The sequence below is a fragment of the Microtus ochrogaster genome, linkage group LG8, assembly GCF_000317375.1.
Source record: "Microtus ochrogaster isolate Prairie Vole_2 linkage group LG8, MicOch1.0, whole genome shotgun sequence".
Taxonomy (NCBI): Eukaryota; Metazoa; Chordata; class Mammalia; order Rodentia; family Cricetidae; genus Microtus; species Microtus ochrogaster.
Genome location: NC_022033.1, coordinates 11,315,561 through 11,338,866, shown reverse-complemented (window position 1 = coordinate 11,338,866; position 23,306 = coordinate 11,315,561). Strand labels below are relative to the sequence as shown.

Genomic DNA, 23,306 nt, shown 5'->3' with positions numbered 1-23,306 from the left:
TTTTGCCTGCACATATGTCTGTGTACCTTGTGCGTGGGTTTCCTGAGCTGGAGTTACAGGCAGTCGTGAACCACCATGTAGGTGCTGGGAATAGAACCCGGATCCTCCAGAAGAGCACTCTTAACAGCTGAGCCATCCTTCCAGCCCCTGTGAGGAGCTTTTTAAAGCCTTTTACCACCAGGGGTAAAACCTGTGGGTTGCTCAGGGAGGGCTTATGTGTCAAGCTCATTCTAAGTAACCAGAATGCTTAGCTGGTGGGTGAGGGGATGGCTCTGTCAGTAAAATGTTTGAGCACAAGCATCAGGACCTGAGTTCAGATCCCCAGGATGCAGATAAAAGAGCCAGTGGTGTCAGTGTGCACACCTGTAATCCCAGAGCCAGGGAAGCAGAGACAGGGCTTCCTGGAGCTCACTGGCCATCTGGCCTAGCAAAATCAGTCAGCTCCAGGTTTCAGTGAGAGACACTGTTTGACCCTGTGTGGAGTGTGATGGAGGATGACGCCTGGTATCAGTCTCTGACATCCACATGCACATACATGTGAACATATATGAACATGTACCTGATGTGGGATTCCCTTCTGTATGCTGTGAATATCATTGGTTAATAAACTGTCTTGGGCCTGCGCAGAGCAGAATAGAGCCAGGCGGGGAAAACTAAACTGAATGCTGGGAGAAAGGAGGCAGAGTCAAAGAGAAGCCATGGAGCTGCCACCAGAGACAGACTCCGGAACTTTGCTGGTAAGCCACTGCCACGTGGCAAGACACAGATTAATGGAGATGGATTAAATTAATATGTAAGAGTTAGCCAATAAGAAGCTAGAGCTAATGGGCCAAGCAGTGACTTAATTAATTCAGTTTCTGTGTTTTGGGAGTCTGGGTAGCCAGGAAATAAACAAGCGGCCTTCCTACAACATATACCAAACAGACTGCATACACAGATAGATAATGAAATAACTAAGTAAATGTTTTTTTTAAAATATTTATTTATTTATTATGTATACAATATTCTGTGTGTATGCCTGCAGGCCAGAAGAGGGCACCAGACCTCATTACAGATGGTTGTGAGCCACCATGTGGTTGCTGGGAATTGAACTCAGGACCTCTGGAATAGCAGGCAATGCTCTTAACCGCTGAGCCATCTCTCCAGTCCTAAGTAAATGTTTTTAAAATGCTTAACTAATCCATGTAGAAGGTTGGGGAACTTAGGGGGGAGGTGCTCCCACCATTTTGTTTTGCCTTCTTTAGTATAGAGACTCTTTGTTCCCAGGTGTGGTGTCTGGTCATTACAAAAGGGTCACTTCTGGGCCAGGCATCAGCCTTCATGAAAACATATTTGAAGTAAGGTGACTAGTATTGGGGAGAAAGCCTCTTGTCCTCTCCACCCAAGTCTACCTGGAAATAAAGTCATCATAAGGGAAGAGGGACCTGAACAGGGTCTACCATTAGGGATCCTGATCCAGCCACACCTGAAGCCAGTGCCCTGGATTCCCAGTTATGTGTGCTGTGAAATTACTCCTTTTTTCCTGCCAGCTGTCAGTCTGTCACCCACATCCAAAAGATCTTAACCAGTGGCAGTCCTTCCTCCATAGACCAGACATTTTGTTAGCTCGAGGAGAATTTAGACATCTAAGAAATAGAAAGGGGGGGTGGAGAGGTGGCTCAGTGGTTACTCTTATAGGGGACCCGATTTCCATGCTCAGCACCCAAATCGGACAGCTTTACAACCCCGTTAACTATAGCTCTAGGGATCTGACACCTTTGCCCTCCTTGGGACACCTGCACTTATATGCACACACACAGACATATAATTAAAAATAAAATAAATATTTAAAAAGAAAACATAACAGAGGCCAGGAGAAACCTGGTATGATGGTCCACACCTGTATTCCCACCACTCAGGAGACAGAAGCAGGAGAATCACTGTAACTCCATTTCCAGGGAATCTGATGCCCTCTTCTGACCCTGTGCACACCAGGCATGAATGCGGCGCACAGACATACATGCAGGTAAATCACCCACACACATTTAATTAATTAAAAGTTCAGAGTCATCTTTGCTTAAATAGTTAGTTCAAGGCCATCCTGGGCTATGTGAGATCCTGGCTCAAACCCAGTAAACTCCCTGGAAGAAGGGAGGGAGGGAAGGAGGGAGGGAAGAAGGGAGGGAGGGAGGGAGGGAGGAAAGAAGGAAAGCTGAGCTATAACTGTGATCTTTCTGTAAAGAAGGGATGCTGCACAAACCTCTGATTAAAGGACAAGCCACAACACTTATGCAGGGGACGGCATCCCAGTGCAGCCAAGTTCCGACCTCAGACCATCTGATTCTGGTCACTGCTCTCTCAAGACTTGTCTGCTGGGGCCTCAGCCCAACATCTTGCTAGGAGGAGCGGAGGTCCACCCACGCTACTCGCTCTGACCGTGCTGGCTAGAGGCTCCTCTGTTGAAAGTCCGGCCTTCCGTGGATTCAGTACCATCCTTCATTTGTGTCCCACTGGGCAGCCGGCTCAGGTTTCTTTGAGTTTCGGGTAGAGTAAGGCTAATTAATACCATACGCCCTTGCCCCCACCTTGTCCTAGCTGGTTCTGTGTGTCAGCTTGACACAAGCTAGAGTCATCAGAGAGGAAGGAGCCTCTGCTGAGGAAATGTCCCCATGAGATTCAGCTTTAAGGCATCTTCTCAATTAGTGATCAGTGGGGGAGGGCCCAGACTATTGTGGGTGGAGCCATCCCTGGGATGGTAGTTCTGGGTTCTTTAAGAAAGCAGGATGAGCAAACCATGATGAGCAAGCCAGTAAGCAGCACCCGCCATGGCCTCTGCATCAGCTCCTGCCTCCAGGCTTCTGCCCTTCTTAAGTTCCTTTCCTGACTTCCTTCTGTGATGAACAGCAATGTGGAAGTGAAAGCCAAATAAACCCTTTCCTCCTCAACTTGCCTTTTGGTCATAGTGTTTTATTGCAGTAATAGAAACCCTAACTAAGATATCCCCCCAAAAAAACAGACACGCACATGCACGCACACACAAGTGCACATGCTTGTGTGCTCAAATTCCATGGTAGAGAAAAGTGACTTGATGGAAGTGGGGAGACCCTGAGAGACTCAGGGGACATGCGTGCATCATTCCATATCAGAGTGCATGTTGCATGGGACCCCGGCTGCCCCAGGGATCAGCCCATCAGCTGCCCAGGTCCAGGGAGCATGGATGAGGTGATACATGACGCACTACGCATCCCACCTAACTCTGGGAAGTACTCACTGACACAATAACCACAACAATAACGACAAGACTGGTTGACCATGCACTATATATTAGAGCTGTGGGCAGGGGGAGGTGTCTGTGTGTGTTGCTCTATTGATTTTATTTCCCCCTTGCACTAGGCACTGAGGACAATATAAATGAGACCATTAAACTGTTGGAGGACCCCAAGTGACCCAGTGTCTGAGTCTAGTTCCTCTACATAGCCCAGGCTGGCTCACACTCGCCATCCTCCTGCCTTAGCTGTGTGAGTAGGTGGGATCCCGGCTTTGCACCACCAGACTCAGCTCCAATGACTGCCCTTTTTTAATTTCAGAGTCTGCTTGTCTTTATCAAGCCCTGGGTTTCCTGGCCTAAATGAACAAAACTTGTTTTCTGGCCAACCCAATGTTTATTTGTTCCTCCATCTCTTAGCGTATCACCTGTCCTGGAGCCTCACCATCTTCCTTCCGTGTTTTCAGGCGCCAAGTCCCACTTAGCCATCTACCCACTCTCTCCACCACACTTCTGTCTGTCTTGTCTCCTTTCAATCGCGTGCCCCACACTGTCCACCTTCCTCCCCATTCACCCAACCTCTTGCCCATCTAGATTTTACCAATATGTCACTTACCTTTAAACACACCCATCTACCTGCCGTTCACCCACACATCTATCCTTCCATCCACCTCCCCCCCCACTTCTCACCCATCCACCACCATCTGGTACTCATCTACCTACGAACTCAACCCCTCATACTCATGCATCGCTCCATCCGTCCATCTACCCGCTACCCATCCATCCACCCCTCCACCTATGCATCCTTGAACCTTCCCATCCACCACCTAACAATGGCCCAGGCCTTTGTGTGTTAGAATGCTTTGTGCAGGCTGTACTCTGTGAGACCCCAGCACGGTCTCCTGGTTTCTCTTCCAGGCATTTTAGACATATGGGTGCCACCAGAGAAAGTCCCCACAGAGGGAGCCTTTCCGTGGCCAGGACTTTGAAAGCCATCGACTTCCAGGGTGTGGGGCCAAAAGATGATGAAATACAGAACAACTAAGACGCAGGCTTCCAGCAGAGCAATTAAAGGTAAGCTAATCTCTCTCCCCTTCGAAGGAGCCAGGGAACTCCAAGACACACAAGAGGAGTCAGCAAAAGAAGAAACCAAAGCTTCAGAGGTGAAGGGCTAGCAAGCAGATGCTCCTGGTATAGTATTTTCCTGAGAGCTCAGCTTCCCTGTCCTGCAGGCCTGGTGTCTGTCCCACCTCCTCTCCTCTTTACTGTCCCTTGCCTAATGCTTCCCGCCACCCACCTCCCTTCCCATCGCTCTTCTTGATAATCCACCCTCCGAGCTCCCCTATTTATAGCCCTTCCCCTCTTACTATTTACAATAAAGAACGACCTCCCAGGATGAGACCCGGTGGCATAGTGCTTCCTGTTTACCTCCCAGCAGACCGCCTCACCCCCAGACCCAGAAGCTCCCTCTTCTGAATCACACAGAGGCAGTTGATGAGCAAGGCCACTTTAATAGGCGCGCGTCCATCTGACGGTATGACATGAAGCTTGAGAGCTGTGTTGAAATGGCAAGGCGTCACCATCGTGACGCTCACAAAATACACCGTGACGCTGTATTTATTAAAAACAACAAAAGCATCAAAACCTAAGCCCGGGAGAGAGCTCATAGTAGGCTTCTCTATCCGGAGACTGGGCTCCCAGCCCCTGCCATGAGCCCTTCACCCCTCTTTTGGACCCCTTACCCACAGTGGGTCCGCCAATGAGAAACTTGAGGAGAGACATGAGATAGGCCTCAGCCAGCCAGCACGCTGGCTCATCTAACCCAGGCACACAGGCTCTGGGGCCCAGAGTCTTGACCTCCACTGTCCAGGGCCAGTTTATTCCTGACAGATCTGTGGGGTACGCTTGATACCGGCTCACTCCTGGCAGCATAGGGAAAACAAGTGAATCTGCTTAAAGGAGGTTTGATGTCCAGCATATAGCAGCAGACACACAATGAGGTGGCCCAGGAAATGCGCCACAGATCGACCTGAAGACACCAGCACACATCCTGCCACCCAGCCCACAGCCAGGAGTGGAGAGCGGAGGGCCTGCCCACGCAGGTGGCTAATGCGTCTCTCCTCTCTAAGCTGCTGACTCCTCTGGCCCTTCCTCCCTCCTTCAGACAATCTTGTGTCGCCCAAGCTGACTTCAAACTCACTGTGTAGCCAAGTATGGCTTTTGAACCCCTGATCCTCCTGCCTTCACCTTGCTGGGATTACAGGCGTGCCTCACCATAACCCAATTTATGCAGAACTGGAGATGACTTTGTGTGTGCAAGTCAACCACTCTGCCAACTGAGCTAAATTCCCAGAATTTAAAGAAGGGAAGAAATGGAAAGGGGGAGGAAATGAAATGAGGGCAGGCATGAGTCCTCCGGGTGCTGCTTCAACACCGCAGGTCCCTGCCGGAGCTGCCTGACCTTAACCATCTTCCTCATACTTGACTCTCTCAGGATTGTGGCTGAGGAGACGCCACCTTGAAAGGGAACTAGCCCTTCGCTGAGCCAGGTGAGCATCTTGGGACCAGTCCAGCTGGATTCAATTAGGATGGGGCTCTGAAGGGCTTCCCTCTAGCACACCAGGACTGAAGCCTATGAGACCTTCAGCAGCTATTTCTGCCACTTTCTTCCTCCCCTTCCAGCCGTGAGGAGGCAACTGGGGGTTGCCATGGAAACTGGCTCATCCTCCCACAGGAGGCTTGCCAGCTCTGATTTCCTGCAAAGATAAGAAGCAGGCAGCAGTGGGGGGTCACCCAAGCATGAAGATGGGTTTCCCTGGGGATGCCCAGACTCCTGCCAATCACACTGTCTATCCGGGAATCCCGAGGGTGCCTGGAGACCCAGGGCCAGGGAAGCTCCAAGAGGTGAGCCCTGGACCGCACAGGCGCAGGGCCTTTTCTGTCTTTCCACCTAAAAGGACCGCATCACAGATGTGCCTGCGTCTCATAAGCTGCACCACGCTTGGGTGTTTCCAGCTGTCAGCTCTCCAATGCCAAACAGACGTGTCCCACTGCCACCCCTAGAGCCCTAGGAATGAAGCACACACTGCCCACCTGACATCTGCTTCTAGGAGAGGTTCATAGTCTGAGCTCTACTGGCAAGAGTTGTGTGACCCCAGGGAAGTCACTTAACCTCTCTGAGCTGGCTCTCTCATCTGGAAAGCTGGCATAACACCCTATCTTCTCCACGATACTGTGAGGAATGAAAATACAGGTCTGCTGTGCCTGTCTCAGCACTAAAGGCACTTAGGATGCAGGGTGTGGTGGCACACATTTTTATCCCAGCACTCGGGAGGCAGAGGCAGGCGGATCTCGGGAGTCCAAGACAAGCCTGGTCTACACAGTGAGTTACAGGACAGTCAAGACTACACAGAGAAACCCTGTTTCCAAAAAAAAAAAAAAAAAAAAGACACTTGAGAAACAAGACCTAACAGTGAGTGAGCCTGTGAGCATGTCTGCAGTTACAGGGAGGTTTGCGAGCCATAGCCCTTGCTCCCTTGCTCCCAAAATAGACAAAGGTGAGTTTGCACCAGACTTCGTACAAAGGGTGGGGCGCTCAGAGTAGGGTGTGCATCGTGGCCTGAAGACAAGCTAGCTGGTTCCTGTCACTGCACCCACCAGTGCCCTCAAGAGCCAGAACAGGGATTCAGACTCCAGTGCTTTCAGAACCAGAAGGAACTATGGGTGTTGATGCTGACTCAGCTAAAACCTTGCCCTAGGAAGGTGAGCGCTGGGGATCCCTGGCAGAGCTACTCTTGGGACCGTGGCCCAGTGTGGCCAGGGCATGTGCAGCCCTGGCTATCCTGGAACTCAGAGATCTGCGTGCCTGTCTCTGCCTCACAGCCGCCATGCCTCGCTGTGTTGATATTTAAAGTGCAAGCTGGCCAAAGCCTTTATGCCGGCTTGTGCACATCGTAGCTGGGGCTTGTACGTTGAGGTGCAGGGATAGTTCTTAGACTGGCTCTCCAAACACCTCACAGGGCCAGGTCTCTCCAGGTCACACTCCACCCCAGTCTTAGCATAAGGAAAGCCCTGCTACCGACTGCCTGTGACTCAAGGACAGAGGACCTTATCCCTCAGAGTTCAGCCTGCATCTTCCCAGGCATCCATGTGAATAGAGGGAGGGCCATGTCTCTTTAATAATCTAGGGACAGAACTTAAAACACATTGGCGAGTCTTCATGGATCCTCCAAGGACCCATTTCTGCCACGCTGGCCAAGGCCTGGAACAAAGGCTGATGAAGGGAAGGAGGGTGCCTGCTGGGAGTCAGGGACACGGTGGTGGGGACTGTGGGTACCACAGGACAGGGGCACAGGTGAATCTGAAGCCCAGACAGCCTGGTTTGGAAGCAAGTCTTCACAGAGGGATGTAGCGTTTCCATTGGCTTTTCCTGCTCTCCGTGACTTCTATGGCCCCTCCTCTGGACACATCATTCTAGGAGAGCAACAGGGGGGGCAATGACGAAGGCACGGGAAGTCAGTGAGGTGTCTGCTGCACAGGTCACAGCCTGATACGGTAACGAATGGGCACGTCCTCTTCTGGCTGCATCAGGCCAAAGCCGTATCTGCTGAGGTCAAACTCGGGGACCTCTGTGTCCTCGCTGCCCAGCTCCAGGTCAAAGTGAGTCAGCAGGAGAACCACAAATCTGCAGGGAGAAGGAAAGGGTGCTTCGGGCTGCGGGCTGCTCTGGGCTAGGCAGAGCTCGGGAAGGTGAGAACAGCTCAGAGCTGAGTGGGGATGAGTGGCTGTGTCTGTCATCTCCCCATCATGTACGGGCCAGAGTGTGGTTCCCCTGCTCTCCTGCCTGCGGCATCACGTGCAGACAATGGCGCAGCCAGAGGGAGGGCCCCAGCCACGCGTCTCTAACCCTACACCCACAGCCACTTGGAGAACCCTAAGTCCCAAGTGCATCACAGTGCTCATGGCGACAAGACTGTCTCTTCCAGCCTCTGAGCAAGCCTGTACCCTCTTTTCCTAAGCTTAAAACTCTTATAGGTAGCCCTGGTCTGTAAAATTAAAACCTGCACCACTCCCTCAAGACTTCTTATATGTGACACAACTGTCACCAAGGGCCATCTTTGCAAGGCAGCACTCTCTACCGCCACCTACTGGAGACACATAAAGCTGTCATGTCTAGGATGCCATCATTGCCTCAAAGACACAATGATGGGCTCTGCCTTATGACTCACTGCTGTCCATGTGATCCTAATGTCCCATGCCTCATCACTGTCCCCCACCTCAATTCAGGGGCCTGAAACCACGATGCGCACACACAGCAAGGACTTTCTCTTCTCACTGAAAAAGGAGCAGGTAAGTGGATAAGCTGAGTGATAAGCCCACAAGACTTAAGGGGAAGCGACCCTCGCCAGGGTCCCGCTTGGGGCTTGGTTCTCCTGTGAGGTCAAAGGGAGTAAAGACAAGCTGACTCTCCCAGCTCTGGAGGGAGAGTTTCTCTGAGATAAATTTTACTACCTGTGTCCCCAGTGGGTGGAGCTGTCACAACCACCACTGGCTGAGAGCTTCCTATCAGGGGATCACAATGACGGTGGTCACAACAAATTCACTCATTTTTTGAGACGCCATGAGCCCGGTGCCATGCTAAACACCTAGAGCCTTCTTTTGTCTGCCTAAACCGGATGAAGCAGGAACTGCAAGGTTCTATCATAGTTATTGATTTGAATGAGACAATCTGTCCTGGTGTGATTGATACATTAGGGCACAAATATGAGCAGAAAGCAAACCTCAATTGGCTCTCATGCTGTCTCATGTTTCAGATGCAGGGGTGAATGCCGAGCCTACAGTAGCTGAGCATGCACGCGTGAGCATCTGCTGACTGCCCTGTTCATCAGACTTTGTGCCTTTTAAAAAAAGCTTTGTTTTTTATTATGTGTGTGTATGGTCAGGGAGGGATATGTGCACATGGATGCAGTACCCGAAGGGGCCAGAAGAGGGCACCAGATCCCCTGGAGCAAGAGTTACACGCTGTTGTGAGCTGTCCAAATAAGAGTGTTGGGAACCAAACTCGGGTCCTATGCAGTAACTTAATACTGAGCCAGCTCTCTACCTCTTGAACATTCTGTAAGCACGTGTAAAGCTGCATGACCACCTAGCATTTGGCAACAATCTTCCTCGTGTGTCACTGATGACATATTCAATGTGAGGCTTCAGATTCCCTTCGCCTATAACCTATGGTTTCATTTTTTGAGGTTCACTCTGTTTTGTGATGCTGACGATGACGCTCAGGACTCGTGCGTGCTGGGCAAGAGCCCCACATCGAGATCCAGCCTCAACTCTCTTGTTATTCTTAATTTGGAGATAAGAGCTCACGAAGAGCCGAAGCAGGCTCTGAACACCACCATCCTCCTGCCTCAGCCTGTCCCATAGCTGGCATGATCGGCCTCTGTGCCCAAGCCCGATACCTGCTGTTTCTACTTTCTGATTATGCATGACAAGGTGGTTTCGGGGAAGGTATAGCAAGCATCAGGGCAGAACCGACTCTGTCATTATTCCCACTTTACTGTTGAGAAAAGTGAGATCAAAAGGCTAATGTGACTTGCTGTCCCCTGGCACAGTGCCTGCATGCTAATCACGTGACTAATACAGACTCTGGCTAACATCTCTCAGAGCCTGGGATGAGTCAGGTGATGGGATGGGCACTTAGGAAGCTCCATTCTGACCCATTTTGGAGCTGAAATAAGCACCCACATTTTAAAGCTGGGGAGACAGGCTCAGGTTACAGGAGCTGTGTAGAACCACGGCAGAGAGCACAGCCCCTGACCCAGGCAGTCTGTGATCCTGGAAACTGAGGCTCAGGGAATCCCAGGAGGAGAACATAGGAGCTTCTTTAATCTCTCAGGAGTTACAACAGCCAAGGGGGGGACTCTGAAGTTCAGCCAGGTTCTGCCACAGAGGTCTGAACCTGCTTTGGCAGCCCCAGATAGACAGCCACGGCCAGCTGGACTCAGCAGCCAGCGTTTGGTGTTCCCACGCCACCCTCAGAGGGAGAACCCTGCTGCCAGATCTGATCATTGTGTAAGAAATCAGAGATGTGAACTTTTTTTTTTTTCGAGAATGCTTCTGATTTTTAAAAGAGCCCACATTTTAAAAACACAAACAGATTAGCGCACAGGAGTTGACTCTCTGCCAGTTTGGGATCTAATCCTGTAACCATTAGCCTGAGGCCATTAGTCAAAGCCACAGAGGCATCAGGTGTCACCGCACCTTGGTTACCTCCTGGGCCACATCCAAGCCCTGCCCTAGTCACACCCCACCAATGGGCTCCTTCCCTGCTGGGCCGTGCATCGCTGCCCCCACACCCTGCCACCCCCATGCCCTGCCATCCGCTTACTGTTTGATGCTGTTGATGGCATAGTTCTTCCCCAGGCACTGATTGTGCCCTGCTCCCCATGGCATGTTGTAATTCTTCAGCCGTTTCCCATCTTTGTAAAAATCTTTCTTCTCCGACCCGTCGGGGTTCAAGAATCGGTTGTATTTAAATACCTGAAACAAGAAGGTGATGTCACCCCACATAAGCCTGCACCAGAACGAAGGACTGGGGAGCTCGTGCAGACTTGTCACAACTGAGCATGATGGGAAGTGACTGGACAGGGGCTGGCTTTAAGGACCGTAGAGATGACAATTCCCAGGCGGCAGAGGGAGCGAAGATCACAGCAGGCTGCCACGCCCAGGATGGCTGATGACCCAGTCTCTCGCTTCCCCCACTCCCAGTCCCTGAGATGTCCAACTCTGCCCCTGCTACTGACCTCAGGCTCCGTGTAGATTTCCGGGTCCTTTTGGGGACTCAGGAAAGGGAAGAGAAGGAGGCGGTCACCGCGTCGAAGAGAGAATTCCCTCCCATCTGCCATAGGCAAGGCCAGGTCTGCCATGACCTCGCGAGTGATGAAGGGGGCAGCCGTGAGCCGGAGGGCCTCATTTAGCACGCTGTCTGCAAGCGCGAGGCAGGAAGGGTTAGCAAGCTGCCCTCTGGCCCGCTGGACAAACAGCAACGGGCAGAGGGTTCACCTTGCACACAGTCATACAGCAAGGTGGGAAAAGCCAGGTGACCAAGTGTGCACTCTGTGGTCCCTGAGAAACCTTGGATGTGAGGGGCCATGGGAGAGTGGGAGCCACAGGGCTATTTGACACCTGTAGGGGAGAGTTAAGGGCCTCAGTGTCTGCTTCTACCTGCAGTGTACATTCTCTTGTGGAAACAGTCCCCTGACCTTCATCTAGGGACCACACCCCTGTTTCCAGAAGTTGGACAGTTATTCTACTCTTATTATTATTATTATTATTATTATTATTATTATGTATACAGTGTTTTGTCTGCATATATTCCTGCTGGCCATTATAGATGGTTGTGAGCCACCATGTGGCTGCTGGGAATTGAACTCAGGACCTCTGGAAGAGCAGTCAGTGCTCTTAACCTCTGAGTCATCTCTCCAACCCAATTGATCTACTCTTAGCTGGTAGGTTTAAGTTTTCATTGGCCAATTGGCCTACCCCTCTGAGCCCCATGTTTGGTTCTGGGTGGGCATATAACCTGAAAGGCCGATGAACACATTCCTGGGATTTAAGATGGGAATGCTGGATGAGAGGCTCCGCCTACAGCTGCTGGCAGCCAGCCAGCCTCCATAGTCCAAGGGCACCCCAGTAGAAAATGGGGCTGAAGGAGGAAGAGAGACATAGCGCTGGCAACATTGTTCAAGCCCCTGGCTTCACCTGAGCCTGAAGCTATAGAGCTCAAGGCTCTCAGTTGCGTGACTCAGATTGAACCTCTTTTTCATCACAGCTCCTTCTGGTTCTCTGTCACTTAACACCACAAATCTCTTGAGGCCAGGAGGAGCTTTGGGTAGTGATACTGGGCATGGAGGACACCGAGGGACCCTTGGAGGTACCCAGGTTAGCAGGCTTGATAATCCTACCTAGCACAGGTAGGCGGTCGAGAACCTTCTGTGGGAGGGTGCTCATCTCCAAAACAGGCTGCTCCACTTGCCAGACAACGCGCTTCAGCTCCTCACGGACCGCCTCAAGGGCCTCAGGATTCTTGAGGAGGTAGAGAAGGAGCCAGAAGGCCGCGGGACCCATATTCCCCTGCAACAAGGAGAAGCCTGTCACTCACCAAATGACCACAAGGGCTCCTTGAACTGAGCCATGTTGCAGTGCTCAGCATGCCCGGTTCCCACACTGGCCCATCAACAGTCAGTCACTTCAGCCCCAGACTGCAGCCAAACTATGCTTGGAGTTTTGTTTGGTTGAGACTGGTACTGACTTGAAGAGCACACATGCCAGCCTGACCTCAAGGGAAGCCCCCGGTCTGGGGTGACTTGGGGAAGCCTCCTTCAGCAGAACAAATTGCACGGCAAGAACACTAAGAATGTTTGGGGGTGACTTCACTTGGGGCTTGCCATGTTCCTCGATAGTTTGCACAGAAGAGGCATCTCCCTGTCCTTGAACTTGAGCTCAGCCATGAACTTGCTTTGACTAACAAGTAGCATAAAGTGGAAGAAATGGATAGTAGATCTAAGCCCTGGCCTTCGGAGACCATGTTTGTGTCCCCTCCCTTTGACTGAGCCTTTGGATCCAGGATGAAAGGCACACAGGGCACAGCTACATTGTCCCAGCTGGGCCAGTCTAGACCAGTCAGATCCACAGACCTGTGAGCTCACGTCTATCAGCACAGGCTGCCGGGTTTAACCAGCTGATAACAATAGCTATTCATAGTTTAGAAGACGAAATTTCCTTCCATGCTCCTTCTGTTCCGGTTAATCTCCCGAAGGAAGAGCAGAAGGGCAGTTAAAGGCCGTTAGCTTCTTAACAAAACCTTCCTAAAGAGAAACTAGGGAAATCAATGCCATGGTGTGCTCCAAACCCAGAGCGGACCTGCCTAAACCTCTTCACCCAGCTCCTCGGCACCTCCCAATGACGCAGCCATAGATCCCAAGCAACCTCAAGCTGCAGGGAGGTTTTCTTTGCCCTAAATGCGGCTGTAGTCAGAGACCCAAGCAGCCCCCTTAGACATCATCATTCCCAATAAGGTCTTGCAAACATAACTGCACCAGGCAGAGGATACGAGTTGCAGCCCTAACTGAGCACTCCCAAATCGGAAACAAGCTGACACCAGTGGGAATGATGGCCTACCATGTGCTAAGTTGTTTTAAAAAAACAACAAACCACCACCACCAACAACAACAACAAAATCCCCATTCCTTTAGGTCTGAAAGACACACAGGAGCAGGCAGGCTGCAAGGTGTGGAGCAGGGCTCGTCTGAGCCACTGTGTGTGTCTGAAGAGGGGCCATGCGAGGGCACAGACCGTCTTTAGGAGACGCAGGACCCCTCCCTGAGGTCACCTGTGGGACAGAGGCAGGGGGCTGGGAGGGTGAAGTGGCTGATTGACTTTCTGTTTGGGGCAGGGGGGGGGGATCCACATGCAGGCGTGTTCACATGTGGAGGCCAGAGGGCAACCTCTGCTACAGGTCCTCGGGTGTTGCCCGCCTTGTCTTAAGACAGACTGTCTCAGTAGGCTAGGCCAGCTAGTGAGCTTCAGGGATGTGGCTGTCTCGTCACCCCAGTGCTGTGACCACATATGTGAGCCTTCACGCCTGGCTTATTTTTCTTTGTAACATGGGTTCTGGGACTGTCACTTGGGTCTTTATGTTTGCAGGGCAAGTCTGTTACAGATGAAGTCATCTCCCCCCCCATGCCCCCAGCCCCAGACTTTCTTTGCATACACGTATCTGCTCAACCTGCTTGAATTTCTTTTATTGTTGTTTTAATCTTCTTTTATTTTTTGAACTTAAACTATAATGACATCATTTTTTTTTCCCTTCTCTTTCCTCCCTCAAACCTGCCTTCTGGTACACTTCTTGCTCTCTGTTAAATATATGGCCTTTTTTTTTTTTACACTTCTTTTTAAAGACAGAGTCTCTCTACATAGCCCTGGCTAACTTAGAACTTAGTATGTAGACCAGGCTGGCGTTAAACCCATAGATGCACCTGCCTCTCCCCTCAGAGTGCTGGCATTAAAGGTGTGAATTCACACCTGGCCCCAGTTGAATTTCCTATCGGACGTACTGCTTCTAATGGATGAACTGTGGTATGTGTCCTGCACGGTTTATGGTGGTCTGCCATGTTGTGAGGGTTGTCCACGTTAGGATGTGAAATCAAATAGAAAACTGGAGAGGGACAGGTGCATGGCCTTAGCAGGCTTCTGCCAACTGCACAGTGTGTGTGTGTGTGTGTGTGTGTGTGTGTGTGTGTGTACACATATGTGCACCCTGGCTTTCTCCTGTGGGGTCTAGCCTCTTTGAGCTTATGAAGGGCTTTCTGGTCTAACCTTATCTTGTGGTCAGGCTGAAGGCAGAGGCAGTGGTGAAACAGGAGGAGGATGTGGAAAGGAGGCTGGGCTGAGGGGGTGATGCCAATCAGTTTCCTATCACCAGGATCCCCAGAGTGGTGGTTGCCTGAGGCTGGAGCCAGCCTGTGCCAGCTCCAGACACCACCCCCAACCCAGCCCAGCCTGGACCTTGGATCTCAGTCTTCAGGAGCTGCCTCCTCCCAGGCCTTGGGATGCTGGGTTGTGTGCTACCTCCCCCAGCAGTCTCCTCCTGGCCTTTGGGGCCCCAGTTTCAGCCAGCTTTGAGAGGCTCCGGATGATGTCTGCAGCATGTTCAATGCAACGGTTGGCCCACAGGACAGCTCAGACCCGGTCTCCGATCCGCAATAGCTGCCGCAGCTACGGTTCCTCCACCTCGGCAGCTTCCTCGGGCTCCTCACCCTGCCTCTCAAACAGCTATTTGTATGGGTATCCCCCACCTCCTCAGCCCCGCCCCCATGCCTCCTTGGCTGGCTCCCTGACTTTCCCACCCTTCCATCTGAAGAGCCCTTGGGTTGGGACCCTGCTTCTTTCCCCTTATCCCCAGTGCCACCTGTCCACCTCTGGGTCCTACATGTCTGTCTTGGGTCCTACATCCTAACCCTGAGCATCTAGACCAGCTGCATCTCATGTGACCAAACCCAAAGCCTCTGACTTGATTGCTCCCCCACTATCTTCCCCGGCCATTAACAGTCCTTTCTCCCTCCTGGGCTCAGACCCAAACCCGACCGGATGCTTACTGATCCTGGCTCCCAGGGTTGCACCTACCACGGGGGACCTCAGAGCCCGCCACCTCTCCCCTGCCCTCCACTCCACTTTCTCTGACCTAGAGAATGTGGTCCCCGGCTTCCTCTTCCCCTCGAAAGCCCAACAGGCCCCACTCTGCTGCTACACAGTCTTTAGGGGACCCACTTCGCCTGGAATAAAGCTCCCTCATACCCACAAGGTCTGGAGGGGCTCTGTGACACCTGTTGCCTCTCCACGACCTTTGCACCTACTCTCTCTGCCTGAAACTCTCATCCCAGAGACCCCCACGGTGGCTCACGCCAAACCTCTGCTCAGATGCCACCTGCCCACTGAGGTCTCTCTAGTGACCTCGCTGACTCCCCCATCCATTAACTGTGCTCTTCCCTGCCAGAGGCTTGCTCCACAGATGAGAACTTTCACCTGCCCTTCCCACCACTCCATACGCAGTTTCTAGAATGAGGCCATGCACATGTGGAGCCTGATGCATTTCTGTTGCCAATGTTTTGTTTGGTTGGTTTTGGAAACAAGGTCTCATGTATCCCAGGTTAGCCTGAAACTCACTGTGTAGAAGAGGGTGACCCTGAGCTTCTAATCCTCCTGCCTCCAGCTTCCAAGTCCCAAGTGCACAGGGGTAAACTCTAGGCCCATTTCTACAGATCTCTGTGGAAATACCTGATAAGCCTTTGCCACTGCTGGGGGTGGATCTAAAAGCTCCCTTCATTGTCACAGCTAACCCTGAGGAAGGGGCTGCATAGTTATTGTACTGATGGGTAAACCGAGGCACTGCAGGGTGCAGTGACTGACTTGCTAGAAAGGGAAAGCCATACCCAGGCCCCACAGCTGGCGTTCAGACTGTTGGACAATACAGCCTCCTGCCCTGCTGTCCCGATTCAGAATCCTTTGGACCCCTCTGCTGGGAAGACCTGTCCCTACTCTTAGCCCTGCCGGAGGCCACTCCCTGGGATCTGGCTCTCGAGTGCCTGGCCAACTTCCTACTCTGTGGGCGGAGGTCATTTCCACGGGGGCTCTGAGGACACTTTGGAGCACCCTGTCCTTCTAGCCCATAAATATGTTATCAGGCCTGCATAGGGCCAACTGCTGATTAAGCCCTGGCCGGCCCCCGCCAGCCTTCGCCTGCAGGACAGTTAATAGCTCTGAGGACAACTAAAAATAAGTTGCCGGCCGATGGAGAGGAACCACCCAGGGACATCAGCCTGTCCGACAGTCACTGCCAAGTGTAAGGGGCTGGGCGGGGTGAGAGCAGAGACCAGGCCTCAGACTCACCGCGTTCAAGAGACTACGCCTTTCTCAAACGTCAGCGTTTGCTCCAGGGCCCCACGTCACTGACTGCCGTCTTAGTTCCCTGCATCTATCTGACTCCTGCTGTGTGATGTTTCCATTGCGTTCTGACAAATAAAGCTTGCTTGGCGTCAGAGGGCAGAGCCAGCCACTAGCTGACCATAGAGGTTTGGAGGACTGTAGAGAGAGGTCAGGAAGCGGTAAGGCGGGGCTGAGACAGGATCTTGGCCTTTTGGATGAAGGAACAGGAGAGGTGGGAAGGGCCTGTGGCTGCCCCTCTGCTTCTCTGATCTTTCAAATTTTTACCCTGATTTCTGATTCCTGGTTTTTATCGATAAGATTAGTTAGATTTACGCGTCATTCTCCAGTATCTCAGTGGCCAGCATAGCCTCCTGTTCCTGTCCTTAAGGGGAACCTTAAGATCTCAGAAATCAAGGCTGGAGGGATGGCTCAGAGGTTAAGAGCATGCGCTGCTCCTTCAGAGGACCTGGGTTCAATTCCCAACACCCACATGGTGCTAACAACCATCTGTGACTCCAGTTCTAGAAGATCTGCCACCCTCTACTGGCCTCTTAGGTACCAGACACACACACTAAAATCTGGAACTCTTCCCTTGGTATGCTCGCTCACCTGGCTGCAGCCCGCTCAACCCCTTGGGGCTGCCCCTGGCAGGTTCCACTATTCACACGTGCTGCCTCCCCTGCCCTGCAATATTCCAAATGCTTCCCTGAGCCTCCCTGCCGCGCCTCTGGCTGTGACTCCCAGGACGGCCCCAGTCCCAGCCCTGCTTCCCACCACACATTCTCCTCCCCAGTCACTGAGTGTGGTTCCTGGACCCCAGCTCCCTGCCCCAGCCTGTCTGAAGTGCAGGCATTCCCAGAAGGACCTCCTGCAGGTCCTTGAAGGAGTTTTTCAGCGATTCTAAGAATCACTGGTCTGCTCGCTACAAGAACAACCACGAAAAATGCCGCGGTCATGGAAAGCAGTGAAAAGACGAGAACAGCGCCAGGAGAACGGAGACTGAGGAGGTGGGATGGCTCGGTGCCACGTCAGATGCTGACGCAGCGGCCCAGGCCAGGGTGAGCCCCGAGTGACTCTTCTCAGCTGTTAGCTTGAGATGGGGAACAGCCTGGGAGAAGGAAGGGCTCTGCACACCTGTGAGGACAAACCTGCCTTACCCGAGGCAGCTGCGCTCCCGGGCTGGGGCCTGCCCTGTGTGAGGGGACAGAGGAGCTGAGCACAGACGATGTTCGCTGCTCTTTGATTCTTGACCACCAGTGTACTGTGACTAGCCATCAACTGTCTGCCGCTGTGGCTTTCCCACAGTGATGGCCTGCGACCTGGAGCTGTGATTAAAATACCCCCTCCCTGCCTGAAGACACTTTGGTCGGAGTATCCCATCACAGGGATGGGAAAGTAACAAAAGACAGAGGCACCTCTGGGATGCCGCTGAGACCATGATCGCGGGGCTGGGCTAAGCCGTCTAGTTTGATGTCAGGCTGTGGTCATGTGGGAGATGTTCTGATGTAAGCAGAGGCAAAGAGTCCGGTTATCTGCAATTTAGTCACAAATGGGACAAAAATCACAGCAGGAGAGAGGGAAAGAAAGGAACTGGGGCGTGAGGGGCTGGGGAACCAAGGTAGCGTGTACAGGAGTTCATTAAACTCCAGGTGAATTTCCTTGTCTACACCTGTACCTTATAAACCAGGCATGGTGGCACAAACCTATAATCCCAGCATTCAGGAGGTAGAAGGAGGATCACATATTCAAGGTCATCCTTGGCTACATAGGAAGTTTGAGGCAAGCCTGGGCTACATGAAACCCACTTTTCTATCAGTCTGCCATTTTTCCATATGTTACCTATCGTACGGACTGCCTGGTTACAAAGCTGCTGGACAGGACAAAGTCGCCAGCAGGCTGTGTGCTTACACCCTCATGTGCTCACACCACCAGATGCATGTGAATTCCTACACACCCATATACCCACCTGTGTGGCCCAGAGCTGCAGCACCAGGGCCCGGGCCTGCATTTCCTCCGACACCCCCATCTCTTCCAAATGCCTCACATAATTCTGCAGCCAGCTGCTCTGGTCAACCCTGGTGGCTAGCTGGGCTGGGGACAGCAGCTTCCACAGGCGGCCTTTGACACTGCATGCATGGTCTTTATCCCCTGCAGGGACAGAACACAGAAGAGGAAGGTTTTAGAGTCACCTGTAGGACAGGGCCACCCAGCCTCAGCTTTTCACAAAGTTGCACACTTGATACTCTGGGTGTCACTGGTGGGAAGGTTTGGGGTGAAGCCTTGTGAGACACCTTGTTTAGGACCCATGGTGCTTAGGAAAGGCATAAGGGCAAGAACCCAATCGAGATTTAGCAAATGTGTGGGGATCTCGGGGCCACATAAGAGGATCACACTCTAGGCAACAGCCTCCCTCCCTGGCAAGATCAGGGCCTCAGCATACCAGAAAGAGCCGCACTGGCCATTGGTGGGGACACAGACCTGGGCTTTCCACTCAACTTCCTCTAGAGCAGACAGGTAAGGAAGAGACCCCGAGGAAGCCATGTAGACCTGAAGAAAGGGGAGACCTCTTGGTCGCTGCAACCTTCCCCCCCCCCCGGCATGGGGGAGCAAGTGGCTCCACCCGGGAAGACTAGGTGTTTCCTAAAGAAGCCAATGACCCAGGTGTTGTGGAAACACACGTGTCTCTCTGTCTGTCTGTCTACTGTTCCTGCTGCTGGGGATGGAACTCGGGCCCTTGCGTATCTGAGTTGCACCCTGGCCTCCTTGCATTTGTGACAGTGGCACTGAAGTCAGCACAGGCCGTAAAAGTATCTCAGACTATCTGAAGGTCAGCTTTGCTTCAAGGACACCAGCCTGGCTTGTTTAGACTTTGTGTGTGTGTGCGTGTGCACATGTGTAGGCGGGCACACTCACATCTGTGTGCATGTGGAGACCAGAGATCGATGTTGGGAGCCTCCCTCTAGATCAGTGTTCTCAACCTTCCTAATGCCCCAACCCTTTAATACAGTGCTGTGCTGACCCCCAACCATAAAACTGTTGGTCGCTACTTCATAACTGTAATTTTGCTACTGTTATGGATTGTAATGTGAATATCTCTGTTTTCCAATAGTCTTAGGCAATGCCTGTGAAAGTGTCATTTGACCCAAAGGGGTCACGACCCATAGGTTGAGAACCATTTCTCTACTGCTCTCCACCTTACTTTTTGAGACAGGATTTCTCGCTGAACCTCCAACTTGTCTTTTGAGCCACACCTCACTGGCACATCTGGATTGAGGTGAAAAGTTCACCAGCTGTCATGGGTTTCATCCCCTTCTATTTCACAGATTTGGGGTCTGTTATCATATGATGCCTTATGTATTTAATCAGCCCTTACTCTGGTCCGGCTGAGTTCTAGCTCCTGCTGTCAAAGGCAACATGGCCATGAGTATCTTTCTTTGTACCATATGTGTGTATTTCTGGAGGATTATTTCCTGGGAGAGGGAGCACAGGAGAAAAAAAATCTACATTTGATATTTTGGTGGACTTTGCCCAGTTGGTCTCCAGTGCACGAGCGGTGCCACTCAAAAGGTCCGTGAAAGACTTGTTTTCACCTGAGGGCAACCGTCCAACACTGCCACCTGCTGCTCACACTAGGAAGTGCAGCCATGAAAGGCTAGGCTCCCAGGGAAGAACGGACAATGAAGAAATGCTAACGTTTTCTGTAGAAGCAACTGGTGCCGGGATGGGACACATGTTTAACACACTGTATTTTCCAACAAGACAAAGTACGCATGCTACCTACTCTGCCACCTACCTGCTGCATCTGTGACAAGTGATGTCACCTATGTGAGCCTCAGTCTTTCTGTCTGCAAAGGGGGTTCTGTGACATCAGCCCCAGGGACCGCGTTAGCACATGAACATTCTCTATAAAGACGATTGTGTGGACGGCTCACAGAAAAGGCACGCGGAATGCTAGAGAAGCAGCACGATGCCTCAGCACGGCAGGTGGGGAAGAGAGCAGGACACCAGTGCCCTTCCTGCCCTCCAGATTGGCAAGAACTTAAAGACTGTTGGCTGCGTTTTGACAAAGCTGTGAGGGTATGCAAGTGGCAGCATCTACCCAGCAGACGGGCAAACCAACAGAAACACAGGCCCTAGGCCTTATCTTCTGGGCAAGTGTTTAAATTGCTCCATGGCTGTGGGCACCTGTAAATCCTAGCTCTTGGGAGGCTGAGGTAGGAGGATCCTAAATTTAAGACCAGCCTGGTCTGTAGAGTGACCTGGTTTCAAAAAAAAAATCAAAATGAAGCAGAAAGAAAACATATTTTTTAAAAAATACAAAGATGTGCTGAGTGGTGGTGGTGCACACCTTTAATCCCAGCACTTGGGAGGCAGAGGCAAGCAGATCTCTGTGAGTTCAAGGCTAGCCTGGTCTACAGAGTGAGTTCTAGGACAGCCAGGGCTATGCAGAGAAACCTGTCTCGAAAAAACACAAACAAACATAAGATATATCTCAGATGTGACCACACTCAGCCCGGTTGATGATCAGAACAAAAGATCTCAGCAAGTGATGCTGCTACAACCTCAGCCAACCCTAACTGCCACCTTCTCAGATGGTGCCACCCTCCCCATCTGACACAGTGAGACCACAGAGACATGGGGAGGTGAAGTCCAGAGTCTGTCTCCTCCCCTCCTTTCTGCTGTGCTGCACCACCACAGCAGGGGACAGAGAGAAGTGGCTGACTCAAAGCCACCAGCAGAGGAGAGATTCTGGAAGACATGGCTCTTCCGAGCCTCCTCATGGCTCCCATCAAATGTGCACTTGGCTTGGTCTCCTTGAGATCTCTGAATCCAAATGGACCACCATGGTGTGCTGTGGGACAATGGTTTTACCCTGTAAAGATTTGTTTCTTGTACTTGTTTAGTAAAATGCTGATTGGCCAGTAGCCAGGTAGAAAGTATAGGTGGTGCAACCAGGCAGGAAGCAGAGACAGGACAAGAACAGGAGAATCCTGGGAAGAGGAAAGCTCAGTCTGCAGTCGTCACCCAGACACAGAGGAAGCAAGATGAAAATGCCTCCCTGATGAAAGGTACCAAGCCAAGTGGGTAACATAGACAAGAATAATGGGCTAATTTACAATGTAAGAATTAATTAATAAGAAGCCTGAGCTACTAGGCCAACCAGTTTATAATTAATGTGTGTGTTTCTTTGGGGCTGAATGGTTGCGGGACCAGGAGGGACAGAAACCTCTGTCAACAATGGTCAGATATGAAATGTGTCTCCAACAAGCTCATGTGCTGAAGGTTTGGTCCCCAGCTGGTGGCATTAAGGAGAGAGCGCTGGACTGTGGGGACACTGGCCTGATGGATGGGTTAATGCCCAACAAAGTTCCCAGCTAGAAAGGGCCAGTGGGAGCGGGGACCTGGAGGCAGCAGGTCATAGGATGTGCCTTTAAAGGGGGTGCCTTTTCCCCAGACCCTTCTTCCTCCTCCAGCTTTCCCCACTTCCTGGCTGCCATGAGGCAATGCTGCTGCCCCCATCATGTTCAGCCACACCTCAGGCCAACAGCAATGGAGCCATGTGGCTGTGGATTGAAACCTTAGGAAACCAGGAGCCAAAATACACCCTTCCAGCTTTAAGATGTTTTCCTTGGATACTTCATCACAGCTTCTTTTATAGTAACTAATTAATTAGTTAATTGTTTTAATTTTTGGCTGTTTGAGGCAGGGTCTGACTATGCAGCCTCGTCTGTCCTAGACCTTGCTACGTAGACCAGGCTGGCCTCGAACTCACAGAGAACTTTTTGCCTCTGTCTCCCAAGTGCTGGAACTAAAGGAGTGTACCACCATGCCTGGCTCTTGTTGCTTCTTGAGGGAAATACCATCCAGTCTTTGCATGAAATCTGTAGCGGTTTGAAAAAAAAATGGCCCCCAAAGTGAGTGGCACTATTAGGAGGTGTGGCCTTGTTGGAGTGGGTGTGATCTTGTTGGAGGAAGTGTGTCACTGTGGAGGCGGGTTAGAGGTCTCGTGTTCAAGTCATACCCAGTAATACAGACCACTTCCTGTTGGCTGTGAGTCAAGAGGGAATACTCAGCTACTTCTCTAGCACTGTGTCTGCCTTCAGGCTGCCATGACACACCATGATGATAATGAACCAAACCTCTGAAGGTATCAGTCACCCCAGCGTTTTTTCCTTCACCAGAGTTGCTGTGGTCACGGTGACTCTTCACAGCAATGAAAACCCTGTGACATGGATCACTACCCATTTCTGATGTGACCTCACAGTGCTTACCCCCTGACAAGGAGCCTCGGGCCAGTTTGGGGAGCAGTAGATCCAGCTGGCGGAAAGTGTGGAAGACGTCAGCTGAGTGGACACGATCCTGCGCTTGGCTCTCTTGGGTGCGTGGCGAGGCCTCCACTCCATACAGGGTCAGGTATCCGGCTCTGGAGATGATGGCAACAAGTCAGATTCCTGTCTTTAGTTCCTGCCTCAGGCTCCTGTTTTTAGTTCCTGCCTCAGGCTCCTGTCTTTAGTTCCTGCCTCAGGCTCCTGTCTTTAGTTCCTGCCCTGCCTCAGGCTCCTGTCTTTAGTTCCTGCCC

At 51.7% G+C, this 23,306-nt stretch overlaps 1 protein-coding gene across 1 annotated transcript in view; it reads right to left on the bottom strand.

Annotated features, from left to right (window-relative positions):
* Window positions 1–6,716: 6,716 nt before the first annotated feature.
* Ptgis (prostaglandin I2 synthase) overlaps window positions 6,717–23,306 on the bottom strand; it is a 34,654-nt gene continuing 18,064 nt past the window's right edge. The window contains exons 5-10 of the mRNA XM_005362862.2: window positions 22,999–23,150; window positions 18,693–18,874; window positions 12,208–12,376; window positions 11,047–11,228; window positions 10,632–10,783; window positions 6,717–7,928 (exon numbers count right to left, since the gene is read on the bottom strand). Of these exons, the coding sequence (XP_005362919.1) occupies window positions 7,784–7,928; window positions 10,632–10,783; window positions 11,047–11,228; window positions 12,208–12,376; window positions 18,693–18,874; window positions 22,999–23,150 (982 nt within the window). The 3' untranslated portion in view covers window positions 6,717–7,783. The remainder of the gene's footprint in view (window positions 7,929–10,631; window positions 10,784–11,046; window positions 11,229–12,207; window positions 12,377–18,692; window positions 18,875–22,998; window positions 23,151–23,306) is intronic.